At 33.5% G+C, this 14,146-nt stretch overlaps 1 protein-coding gene across 2 annotated transcripts in view; it reads left to right on the forward strand.

Annotated features, from left to right (window-relative positions):
* The window catches only part of LOC142323197 (uncharacterized), a 105,522-nt gene that overhangs the window by 73,576 nt on the left and 17,800 nt on the right, over positions 1 to 14,146 (forward strand). For both annotated transcript variants that reach the window (XM_075362527.1, XM_075362528.1), the window contains one exon: positions 6,484 to 6,643. In XM_075362527.1, coding sequence (XP_075218642.1) covers positions 6,484 to 6,643 — 160 coding nt within the window. The remainder of the gene's footprint in view (positions 1 to 6,483; positions 6,644 to 14,146) is intronic.

Below are 14,146 nucleotides of genomic sequence, written 5' to 3' on the forward strand. Positions count from 1 at the left end.
TAATTCTTACTACATCTACATTCAATCTATCCATTTCCCTCTTTAAATTTCTAACCTATCAACCTTTTTAAGATTTATAGCATTCCACGCTCCAACTCGTAGAATGTTATTTTTTAATTTTCTGTTGACCCCTTCCTTAGTAGTTCCCACCCAGAGATGTTAACAGGGGAGTAGTTTACCTCCGGAATATTTTACCAAGGAAGGCGCCTCCATCTTTGTTACTACAGAGAGTTACATTTTCTTGGAAAAAAAGTATCTGTAGTTTTCCATTGCTTTCAGATGCAAAGTACTCAGAAGATTGAGTGATCTTGATATGGTCGTTTAAGTCCTCCTGACGTATGCCCTTAACAACTACTGAAAGAGCTGCTGCTCTCCTTCAGGAATCATTCCTTAGTTTGGCTCTCAACAGATACCTCTTCGATATGGTTGCACCTTCAGTCCAGCTATTCTGTATCATTGAGCACTCAAGCCCCTTCACCATCAGTAAGGTCTCATGATTGACAGAGGGAGTTAAAATATTAAAAAAAATTAAAATAACAAAAAAAAACTGTAGGAGATGGAAAAATTTTAAATACATATTTGAAAGCAGGATAAAAAACTGCATTAAGTGCCCTACTGGTACTCTTGAGACAAATATCATGTTGACCAGTGTAATCACTCCACATTTGTTATATATTAAAATACAGTCTAATATGAAGAATTGTTTATCTAAATTATGACACTTGAAATTACTGAAATAGGAACTAGTAGACGGATATTCAAATACATTTCCAGTTTTATTACTATTAATTAAAATAAAAGAGTATTCTTTACAAAATGCAACATTATTTGTAGATGTCCCAAGATTTACAATTTATCATTCCACAAAACAGCAAATTTAACCTTTTCTTTCTTTTCCTGTTCAGCCTCCGGGAATTACCATTCAGGTAATACTTCAGAGGATGAATGAGAATGATATGTATGAGTGTAAATGAAGTGTAGTCTTTTACAGTCTCAGTTTGACCATTCCTGAGATGTGTGGTTAATTGAAACCCAATCACCGAAGAACACCGGTATCCACAATCTAGTATTCAAATTTGTATGAAAATATCTGACTTTATTAGGACTTGAATGCTGGAACTCTCAATTTCCAAATCAGCTGATTTGCAAAAACGTGTTCACCACTAGACCAACCCGGTGGGTTAAGCAAATTTAACCTACCAAATTAAAAGTGCACGAACTTCTTAGGTGTGGAAGGGTTCTATTTTATATATAACATTGTGTATTATAATATATTATTTTCAGTTGCATTTATATAACATTACAGTAACTATACTTAATATCCAATTAATTATGGTAAGTGAAAATTCCCTTAATATATGTAAAGTTAGTCTTAATAATTCAAAACTAAAAGTAATAAAAATATACTAAGCAAGTACATCATAATTTTTTTATACTAATTTACAAAGATTAACTTTGATTGCTGATATAATGTGATTTCAGTAAACAGGAGGATGGTAACAATATTTAAAAATAAACAAATACAGTAACGTAAAATATTGTGTTTTTACACCGTTGCAAATAAATCCTATCTATGGTGAGGCCTTATGCTAATAATAGATATATTTATTTTTTCACTAGTTAATATTTTAGAAAAAGTTACAGAACAAATACCATTATTTTATTAATAAATTAATCAAATGAAATATAATTTAAAACAAAAGTTTTACTACAGTTCTGCTGTATATGCAAGTTTTTTAATGACTACAATATTGTTTAGTTGTCCCTTTCCCCTCATCCCTCTATACTTACACATTTTGCCAATTTAAGTGATTTTTTCACCAATAAAGATCAAACATGTAAAAGCATTTATTTTCATAATATTTATTTCACAAACATTTGTAGACTTAAAAGCATAATTTTTCAACAAATTTCAAATTTTAAACGTTCATTTGATTCTTTTCAAATCATGCCCTACAAAAAAATTTTTTTTAAAGGTTTCTTCTCCAGTTATCAGATTTCTAGCCTTTTCTTAGGCTCAAGAAGCTTTGTAATTATATCTTCATGCCCAGTTTATTCGACAAACATTTAACAACATTTTCATATATGAATCTAAAATGAAACCAAAAAAATTTTACATCGTCCAAAAAAAAAGAAATAATATTATTTCATCTCTACCTATGTAAGAGAGGCCTATCAATTGTATTTTTATCATTATGGAAAGACTCACAGATTTGTTCTAAAATACTATTTTCTAAATGAGCCAAAACTACCATACAAGTTCATCATCTGAAAACTGTTAGATATATTGACTATATATATGGTGTGACAATTCTCTCTTATCATAAAAGTATTCTTTGTGTGACTGCAATTTTTCATCTTCTGCTGCAAAAATGTTCTATCAATAAGAAAGAGGTGCTCTCATAAAAAAAATAATAGTAAAATAGCAAGGGGCACAAAAAGTAACAAAAGAACATGTGGAGTGAGGATTCTCAGTAAAAACAAGGACAAGTAATTGCCAAATACTCTGGATGGACTAAGAAACTGCTTTAGTATACCCATCTATTTAAAAGGATAATTAGAAATGATGGCACTCTCCTTGGTTCAAATACTCGCTACCAAATTATTCCTGTCAACATCATGAGCATGAAATTTATACCTATGCAAGCACTGCAGTGTTAGCAGAAAAATATTAAAGCAATTAACTAATAAAATAAACTAAGCAAAAAACCTTTCAGTATAAGAATTAGCAGTCTTTCAGCGTAAGAATTTGTTTGTAGATGGAATTGAAAGAATATGATTAAAAAAAATCAGTTAAAATTATAATGTGACTGAAAAAAAAAAGAAGCAAATGAAGTACTATAATCATATGACAGCACAGGTTTGATAGTTATACATTTTTTGTATACGTTATATATAGGTTGTATATACATTATATATAGGTTGTATAGGTTATATATACATTTTTTGTAAATTGATATTCATGAACTCAGCTGTGAGGTGACAAAAGACTTATAAACATGGAGAAAATAGAGGAACAATATACTCTTTTGAAACAATTTATTAACTCATAAGTAAATTTTGAAGCAGTAATATTCATGTTAAAAAGTTGACAGCATTGCTTTTGTACATAGCTAATCACAAAAAACAATCAATTCTTGCACTGTGAGATTAATGGAACAAGGCCTACTTTTGCCATGTGCTGTACATTCACAGTATATAAGTGTCTATATTAGGGTGAAACTGCACCATTATGTCATAAATTCATTGATATATTGAGACCACTCTATAGAAACAAAAGATTTGCAGTTGGCATTTTGCATTTGCTCTTCACTTACTCCATAAAATCCAACTTACTTATATGTTCAATTGTATTAAAGCAATCAGATTAGAAAGAAGTGCTGTTTATTATTTAGAGTGAAGATGGCATGATTGTAGAACTTTTCAGCTAGCTATTGCTACTAAACTTAGTGAATCCTTCTTTTCAGCAAGAAATTATGTAAAATAAAATTATCACAAATGAAACTCATTAACTGACAAATATTTACCTTTTGTAAATTTCTGGGATCCTGTTAGGGTCTGAAGAACATCTAAATGGACTTGAGACTAAAGTTGTTGCAAAGGCAAATCAGCCATAAATAGGCAGATGATGATGCAGTCTTATTTTTTATTTGAAGATGACCAGATTTTTATTTTATTTTCAAAAAGTGCTTGCCTGTCATGAAGGCACATAAAATGGTAAATATCTCAAGATCTGTCCAGGGCTTTTATCTGTAGTCAACATTAAAAGAGAAGAAAAAAGTATGCTATTATCACCATTTTGATGTTTAATTTCTCCAGTAATCCTTACTTCATTCTAACTAATCCTACTGTATTTTCCACTTCCATTTTTCCCCTAAAGAATTTGTAAAGAAATTCAGTATGTGTCTGGTCTATGAACAACATAGGCCAGTCCTATGTGTCATTAAATTACATTTAAACAGAGCCAGTCTCGAATGGGTGGTTCCAGCAGAACTGAGCACTGCCATGTTTATAAGTTAAGTTCAGTTCAGTATCAGGAGCCAGATGTTCATGATAGAATCATAGATAGAAGCTCATAATCATATGTTGATCATTTAGGTGTTATGAAACGTCTCTATCTGATCTATTATGTATACATAGATATCAGTTGAATTCATTGACCAGTCAAATCATAACATTTAAGCAAAGTGAGTTCATTAAACCATAATGAAAAATAAGTTAATATAAATATGAACAAATTTACATAATTCAATTTTTGTGCACTCAGTGATGCAAATGGATTTGGTAGACTTTAAGCAAAATGAATTATACTTTTTGATTTTTATTCGTTATTTACAAATTTTACTTTGTGTACACTCCTTGTATACACAGTTACAAGTCTACGGGTTTTACTTTTATTTGTGAGGTTGTCTGCCATGGTTATCCATTAACAATAACTAACATAAGTATTATTTGTTATTGTGGATAACATGTATGAAAATTTCATTCAGCATACTTTAAAATTGATGTTTTATGAGAACTGCTAAACATTTATTTAACTTGGATTCAGCTGTTTTAATTTTATCTGTACTTTAAAACCATCAATCTCCAGGCTGTGATATTCCTGAGACAATCCGCGTGTTGTGAAACCATCTGGTTGGAAAGGTACAATTTAACATCTTATCTAGGACCTATGTTTGTTTTAATATTCTGATTTTTTCCCCTTTTACTGAGTGATTATAAAATCTGAAGACGAAGTTAAATTATAAAAATTTATCTGATTATACATTTTACGTATGTAGACCCCTCCTTATTTTTAATATATTTATGGAATGTAGACAAAAAATGTGCAATTTATAATAAGTATACATTTAGCTTTGCAGGTGGAAAAACGGTGCTTGATTTTCATGATAATAAAAAAGATCTGGAAACTATTTGCCAAATACTTTAAAGATAGTTATTTACTTTTAAATTTATAAAAAAAAGTTTTAATTTGTGGGAGACTGGAAATGGATAGGCATATTGTATATTTTTCACTACTGAAGAAAATTTATTACAATTAAAATTTCTTTAATTATATAAATATAATTAATAATATTTATCAAAAATATATTCTAAATTTATCTTTAAATTATATTACATTTTTCCCAATTTCTACCTACTACAGGGAATTTGGTACGAGAATATGTAACAATTGAAAATGAATTGTCTATGGCATTCAAACCAGAAACTTATGTTTACTTGTGCATCGTTTATTTTTTGAACAAAAATAAATATAATAAGAAATAATTTTGTTTTTCATTCAAAAATCATAAAATTGTAAATTATTTTCAGTTATGACTTGTGACACTTGACTACTCTTAGGTCAGACCTCATTTGAGCAGTTTTGCAATTTGTTGCTGATATTACACTTCACCACATGAAAAATTGTTGTCAAACAAAAAAAAAACAAGCAAGCAATCTGTATATTTGCTAGCTTCACTAGTGCAATAATTGCATTTCCTCTTTTTTAAGTTTTCCTCTTTTTTTCTTTTTTGACAGTTCTATTTATTGTAGATTTTCACTTTCCTTTTCCTGTAGTTATATTTTCTTAGATTTATCAGTTAAAATAACACGGTTTCTTTTTTTAATGATTTGTATCTGTTTTATTGGTTTGCCACTCAGAGGTTTGCCTCTAGTGAAATGAGGTTAGATTTCTTCATTTACTGTAAAATTAGTGTAGTTTTGGTCTACATATAAGAAATATGAAATGGACCCATTTTATTGCAGTGTCTATTGATTTTAAACTAGTTCCCTGAAAAACATATAAATTTCTTGAAATGAAAATTAAGAGTTGTCAAAAAGCATGTTTATTATTGTTAATAAAATTTTTAATTTCTTTAAATCAAAAGATAGGCACTTGAATTGTTCATACTCTTTTATTGCCATGTATGATTTTTAGGATGGCCATAGCAGTAAGCTGGAATAAATATTTGTAATTCAAAAGAAAATATTATACTACATCCTTAATTTCAGCTGGGAAAGAATTGTGAAGGCAGATTCATTGAAAAAGCTTTTTAAGATTTCTGAGCTTGTCCATAATTAAATCAGTGACATGAGATAAAGGGACTAAAATAACTGCTTTAGAAGATAAATCTCATGGTTATCAGAATTGATGGCACTTCAGACTGTGCTGAGTTGCATCGGTTGACTATGAAAAGAACTTAATGTAAACGGGTACCAGACTAATCTCCAACTGACCTAGGGACATTAACATATTGACTGATATCTTAATAAGTTTAAATAGACCTGCATTTCTACCAGATTAAGCAACAATTTTATTCAGTTAAAGAATTCATAGATCACTATTGAAACAGTATTACTATTCCCAACAGTATTATTGTATTTCTATTGTTAAATCTTATTAGCTCTAAATATTTGTATAATTTGACCTATCCTTAATTAGAGTTTGTGAGGATGAATAGCAACATAAATCAATATATAAAACGTTTCATTATGTTTCAGTTCACCTAGCTATGAGAGTGGAAACTGGAGTAGTTACAGTATAAGTGAGGTGTCATCAACTGATAATGAAATTGTTAATATCGGACCTAAAGTAGATGTCATGATGTATGCTGCTCATGAATGGAAAGGAACATCAAAAAGGGCAGAAACTATTCGCAGAGTAAATACTTGTATTTTATTATTATTTAGATGCAGCTGGTTACAAAAAGTGATCTGCTGTTTTACTGTTTTAGTTATTTTGTTTCAGTGATTGAATTTTGAATAACTAGAAAAACCTTCTACATGAACAAGGTACTATATTAAATCCTCTGCAGTTATATTAATGTATGTACTGTGTTAATTACTGTTTCAGTTAAGTATGAAGATTACATAAAATTCTTATGTAGGCTTTTTAAAAAAAAAACATACTGTATATATTCGTTCTATATAAATGTTAAGTGCAAATAATCACACAATAAAGAGCTTTACTGATAAATTAAAAGTAAAAACAAATTGTTAGTGTTTACCTTTTATAATTAGAAATTCTTCTTGAATACTATTATTTTTAGGTAAATAAAATGTTAAGCATTTTAATTTTTAAGGGAAATTATTAAAAAAAAGGATAGAGAAATAGAATTTTTAAGTTTTTAATTATAGCAGTATAGATATTGCAAGAAACAACATTTAGCAAAAAAAAGAAAAACAATGTGCAATATATATATATATATATATATATTTTATTTATTTTTATTTCTTTAAAGCACAGAAATGCTGTAACACAACATTTTCCTGTATATGTAGCAAGTATTTCTACATCCACATTAAATATCAGATTTGTAGTTTGGGTGGTTTGACTATAATTTATATTTGACAGAAAATGGTTTAGTGTTTTTGATGACAGTTTTAATTCAGCGTAGAGAAAAAGTCACTAGATTTTGGATTTTTTTAGATCTGAAAATTTTTTTTATGAAAACAGACTAATAAACTTTATCAGTTGCAGGTAGTGAATGTAATTAATTCATTTTACAAGAAAAAGATTAAGTAAATCTAACACACAATCACATAAAATCCTTTATAATAAAATAATCAAACCAAAAAATGAATTAATAATGATCATTAGCTCCAATTAATTATGCAAGATAATGAAAACAATTGCAAGTATTGGTTTTAATAACAAATTATAAAAAAAATTTACACAACCAATTTGTTCAATAGGACCCATAAGAATCTCTAAAAAATTATTTTGAACAGAAAAGTAAGTAGGTTCATTCAGAAATTAGTTCAAAATACTTCCAGAAGATGATAGGATAAATCTGTTCTTATAAAAAATGAATCAAATTATAAATCTTTACCATTTCCAATGTAATATGAGGGCTATTCAGAAATTAACTTCTGGTCCTTGGTATTGCATAAAGGAGTGGGGATAGCAATCCTACCTGTGCACAGCTGAATAGCCTATTTCAGTGCAATTCTAGTAGTGTTAATGGAAATATCGCTCGTTTGTTCCTGTAAAACTCTCGTTCAAAATGGCTGCTGTCATAGAAAATGCCGCCAACTGTGAAGTGCATGCCGTCATCAGTTTCCTTCATGTAAAAAACTTGTCAGCAGCTGAGATTCATCATGAACTTTGTGCAGTATGTGGAGGGAATATCACAGTGACAATTTGGTAAAACTATGATGCAGTATATTTCTGGAAGGTCGAACAAACACTCACGACAGTGAAAGAAGTGGTCAACCTTAATTGGCATAAATGAACTTGTTGCAAGTGTTAGTGTGAAAATTAGATAATATTGTCAATTTGCAATATCAGAATTATCAAAATTCTTTCCTCGCATATTGTGAATAGTGCTGATTGAAATCATAACTGATAAGTAACAAAGGTTTGGCTTCCACAAATTTTGAGCATTATGAAAATGATGAGGAGTTGAAAAACAGTGTTACTACCTAGCTTAATTCACGAGTGACAGAGTTTTATGACAAGGGTATTCAAGAACTTATTTATAGATTTGACAAATGCCTTAATTTGGATGGCAAATATGTAGAAAAATAGCTATAAGATGTGTATAATAAATTGTTTATTTATCAGTTGGTGTTTCTGTAATAACGAATCCGAAGTTACTTTCCAAATAGGCTTCTTACATATAATGACTTGCTTCTAAACATACACAGGAGTTGAAATGTATGGCGAAATTTAAAAAAATTAGCAGCAACCGTCAGTAAATGATCATTTTGTGTGCAATAGTTAAAAAGATTATACTGTACATTTATTTACACATGGCTTTATGGTTAAAACAGAATAACTTAAAAGGTATTTTTTGTTAAGTTCAAGAAGAATGTATTTAGTCAAGTTGGTGGATTTATCAAGTACGGTCGTGCTAGTTTTGCTCCTGCTTGTTAGTGCTTTTTTTGGATTGTTTTTATTGGTTTTACATACAGACTGTTATATGGACATTGATGTTTGGATTATGGATTGGATTACAATATTTTTTATGAGTTTGGTTAATGGATTGATATTTTATATAGCTTTATTGTTTTACATAATAATAAGGGCTATTATTGCTTGTTGTGCTCATTTGGAAGGCCTCTTGTTGTAAGCATAGAAATGATTTATTGATTATCTAATAATTATTTTTCATATAAACAATAGTCGCTGTAGTTATCAATGCTTGATAACATTGGAGAAACTTTGTTTTGTGTGAATAGCCTTGACTACTGTTGTGTGTCTGTGTTAGTGATGGAGGTAAATATTTATTTAATTTTTATTTTTGTTTCTGATAGACTTGTAGCTTCATATCTAAAGCTACTATATTAGTGTATTGGAATTTAATCAATTACAATTTATTCTTCGATAGCTTTACTCATTAAGCTATTGATTTGTATAGTTAATTGTACTTCTTTGGTGCAAAATGGCCCAAAGGAATCCTCATGAGGAAAAGCCCCGCTGTACACAGGTGGGACCGCAGCACAGACATCCTAGTTTGTTGGTACCTGGTGCTTCTAGTGATACAAAAGACACGATGATTGTGGAGACTGTCGAAACCTCAACTTGCAAGGTCGTGAATCACTAAGAGAAAAGCTGAGCTTATCTCAGACAGTAGTGATGGCAACATTACTGATGGATCACCTACTGGAGGAGTTGCGTGTCCTGGAGAAGCTTATTCAGCAGAACATCAATACTAAGAAGGAAATTAAAGAGAGTGCTACCAGGGCACTAGAGAAAGCCTTGAACTTAGAGACTGTAGTGACCTCTCTTTATGAGATGTCCTTTCCACTGCTGGGCTCCTCTACAGAGGCATCTACACAGACAGAAAGACCGTGAGAACACAGTTTACGTAATGTAGTTGATATTCTCGTAGAACCCATTTTGGATGAAGAATTATGTAAATTAGTCGAGAAAAGATGGCCTGCTGATATAATGCAGGAGGCTGAAATGTTGACATTTCTCCCAACTGAAGGAGATTTATGTTACTTTAAGTATGTTGGCAGTGCTAGGTAGATCGGACCAAATGGCTCGACAGCCGAGTGCTAGAGCTGGTGAGGTTAGGAAGGAGGTCTCGATGGTGTTGGATGAAGATGATTCATCCACTCAAATGGCGTATTTTATGGTGCACTACAATTTCATCTTTGGATGATGACTGAGCCTTGACAACTATTTTGGGTTCCATCAAGAAGGTGTTTCGGGTGTCCTTGCTGGTGTTTGTTTTACCTGATGGTAAGCTTGGTGAGTACGTACAGAATTTACTGATTTATTTGTACTGAGCATGAGATGTTAGATCAGGGTTTATTTGATTTCTGGTGATACGGCACCTGTTGAAGGCAGGACATTTGTATGAACTACCCCTGCTATCTCTGATAGTTGGACAGTTGTAGTTAAGGCACATTGACGTATTTATGCAAATCTGTTGAGGACCATGAAGGAGTCGGTACCCTTCAGCGAGGTCGGTGAAATACTTTCCACGAGGAAAGGAACCAACAAAGATCTTCATGTTAGAGTCGAAGGAGCAATAGCTGCTAAAAGATTTTGAAACGTTTTGTGTTCGAATGTTGTTGGACTGCGGGCAGACCTTAAATCAAGAGAAAGTCACTGGACAGTGGTCAATATTAAGGATATTTCAGGAGACAACCGAGAAAGAGATTACTGATGCATTGCAGTAGGCTGTTGGTGAGAATGAGGATTTTAAATTGTCCTCAGTTCAGTCCGCCTTTGGAGACACTAGGATAGCCACAGTAATCAGTAGCTATCGGGTGACTAAGAAGCTGATAGAACAGCAAATACACATTGGTTGGATTCTCTGTTGCGTGAGCATTCGGGAGCCTGATGATTGCTGTTACTGGTGTTGGGAGACCAGCCATTTGGCTACATTCTGTAGGAGCCCAGATCGGTCGAAGTGCTGCTTCAGGTGTGGTGGACAGTCACTTTATGGCAAATTCTCAGGAACCTGCAAGTTACTCTGCTTGTGGAGGTGCTGGACATTGGGCTGGGTCCAAGGACTGTAAGCAGGCTTTGTAATGCGAATAATGCAAGCTAATGCTAATAGGTGTTTCATAGGACATGATCTCATCTGGCATGTTGTGATTGAGCATGATGTCGATTTCCTGGTTGTTGCGGAACCTAACAGAAGAAGGGTGGCCACACACTCCTGGGTTGTTGCTCAATGCTGCCATAACGAGTGTTTTGAGTCGGTATGCTGTCTCCCAGGTATCAAGAGCTGATGGATATGTATCGGTGGATCTTACTGATTGCACTTTTATATCTGTGTATGTTTCACCTAATCCCAGTGATGAACGGTATCAAGCTTTTCTTGGTGATCTGAAGGATTGTATCCGACATGCAGAAAACCTAGTTATATTATCTGGTGATTTTAACTCACAATGTCTGGAGCTTGGGGGAATGATTGCCAGCCCAAGAGGATACATTCTGGCAGCATTGTTCTCAGCACTTGGGATTGTTGTTCATAATGAGCGTTTTTTACCTACTTATGTTGGTAGGGGGAGTGGGTTGGTTGTGGAACTTCGGCGACCTCCAAGCAGATAGCACCTAGGATTTGAGACTGGAAACTTCTTTCTGATGAAATTGCAAGAGACCATCTAGCGATTATCTTAGAGTTCCAAACTGAGTTGCCTGAATGTATGGTGCATCCTCAGCATTGGAAACCTAATGAACTTCGGGCCGCCTGTGTTATCAATAGGATTGCTGCAAAGTTTCAAACAAACAACCCAATTATACCTGAGAGCCTATTGGAATCTGTTATTGAAGAATTTCAATGTGATGGTTCTCGTAGACAATGAGTTTATTAGTGGTCCCGTAACATTGCAGAGAAACAGACTGCTGCATTTACGGCCAGGAGTTAATTACAGAGGGCCAATAGACATGTTGGCTGGATAGTCGAGGAACTCCTTCAGGATTACCGGCATGCAAGAAGTGCCTTGAATGCAGCCATAAAGGAGGCCTGGCTAAAATTGTTGGCTGACCTCGATATCAATCCGTGGGGTGGGGCATATAAAATTGTTATGAGCAGGTTTGGAAACCTGTTTCCTCACTAAGTAGAGATGTCGCTCTCCATACAATTTCTGATCTTTTTTCAGTCGTTAAGTTGCCTTGGAGACAGATTTGTGTGGTCCATACTCACCGATTCACCATTGATGAGATGCGAGGAGCCGCTTTGCGGCTACATCCAGATAAGAACCTGGGCCCGGACATGGTACCGGGATCCATTATTAAGATGCTTGTCTCAAGGCACCCTTGGGTAGTCCTTGACGTGTTAAACTGTGCACTACAAGCTTGCTGTTTCCCTGCACAGTGGAAAGAGACGCTGCTGGTCTTAACCCCTAAGAAAGCTGTAACGGAAGATGGTAGCGTTGCCTATCGTCCCATTTCGCTGTTAAAACACGATTTGCAAGCTAATGGAATGGTTAATAGTCGACAGGCTTTGAAAGATGGTGGAGGAATCAGGCGGCCTCTCCCCTAATCAGTATAGTTTTGTTAGGGGGTGGTCGACTACGGATACTATTAGGCATGTCCTCGATTGGGCGAAAGAAGGTGATGACTCTGACTGAGAATGGAGAGATCTCCTTTGATATGTTTGGTGGGGTTCCACAGGGGTTGGTCTTGGGCCTGCTCTTGTGGAACCTTGCCTTCGACAAGCTGTTGCATCTTGAATTTGATGGAGATGTCAAACTGGTTGCCTATGCCGGGGCCCTCCTGGTCGCCGGCTATACTGAAGCAGAGGTTGAGGATATGGTGAATGTCGCTCTGCAAAAAGTCAGTGAATGGCTACATTTGAGAAGTCTTAGATTGGCCCCCATAATTCCAAGGCCATTGCACTCGCTGGAGGAGGTGAATACGAGAGAGGAGAGTAACTATTGGAGATGTTGAAGTTAACACGTCTGGGTGCGCTAAATACCTCAGAGTATTGATCGAGAAGAATCGGCTCTTCAACATACATCTGATAAGAACATTCAAACTTGCCGAGAATGTTGTTGCCAAGTTAGGTCAACTTATGGGAAGCCATAAAGGACCGCTGACATCCAAGAGGCGACTTATCCTGCAGGTGGCTTTATCCATAATTTTCTATGCGGCCCCTGCCTGGATGGATGCATTTACCAATAAAAGGAACATTGATAGGCTGTTGTCTATTCGGCGGCGAATTGCCATCAAAATTATTGTGGCATACAGGACTGTTTCCCATAATGCTGCTGAAGTGGTTTCAGGCATCCCTCCTGTTCTGCTGAGGGCTCAAGTGCTGTACAGGGTGTATAACAAAATGCCTAAAGTCGAGACTTGACAAATCCTTTTGAGAGATTGGCAGGAAGTCTGGAATGCTTCTACGGGAGAATGGATAAGACGCATTATACATAACATAATAATACTACCCTTGTGGTAGTTTTTGAATAATGACAACTGGAAGCTGGATAGCTTCATATAGGATCACTACTAAAAAACTACACAGAAAGTGGAGTACTCAAATGGGTTACTTACTAATATAATATAAAATAAAAATCCGACCGGCAGCCCAACCTGCCGTGCCGGACATACTGCTGATAGTTGGGAAGGGCTCTTAGAATAGAAAGGACACCCCCTACACTGTTCTATGCTTAATTGCAGGTCCGGCGTAAGGGAGTAAGGAAAAAAATTGTATTTAAAAGTTTTCAGTATAGGAAAAATTTGTAGATGTGTATCAAATATTATAAGTTATGAATTTTATAATCCTGTATTATATACTAAAAATTATAATAATTGTCACTTTTGATTGGGCTTTTTTAATATTTCAGCAGAATAAAAAAATTCAAATATATTGTTAAAATCTTATTTGTGTTTAAAATATTTTTAATTGTTCTATACTGTTATTATTTTTTATTTATTTATTGAATTTTAGTTTTTATCAAGTTGTATTATTCTTTAAATACCATTATGACAAACATTTTTCACTGCCCTGAATAATTTTACTCAAATTTCCAGAAGTAGAATAATTGTAAATTATTTTTAATATTTTTAGTTTTACACAATAAATGAATTCATTACACTATGCAGCAATATAATTTAATGTGCTATAAGCTGGCTGAAATTGAACTGAATGATCTGGGCATTTGATAATCATAATAATGAATGATTTATGAGAGAAAATTGTGTGTAATTTCCTAATGAACGTAAAGAAAAACCCCTAAAAATAATTGTATTGTATGA

Source organism: Lycorma delicatula, chromosome 4, assembly GCF_047948215.1.
Source record: "Lycorma delicatula isolate Av1 chromosome 4, ASM4794821v1, whole genome shotgun sequence".
Lineage (NCBI taxonomy): Eukaryota > Metazoa > Arthropoda > Insecta > Hemiptera > Fulgoridae > Lycorma > Lycorma delicatula.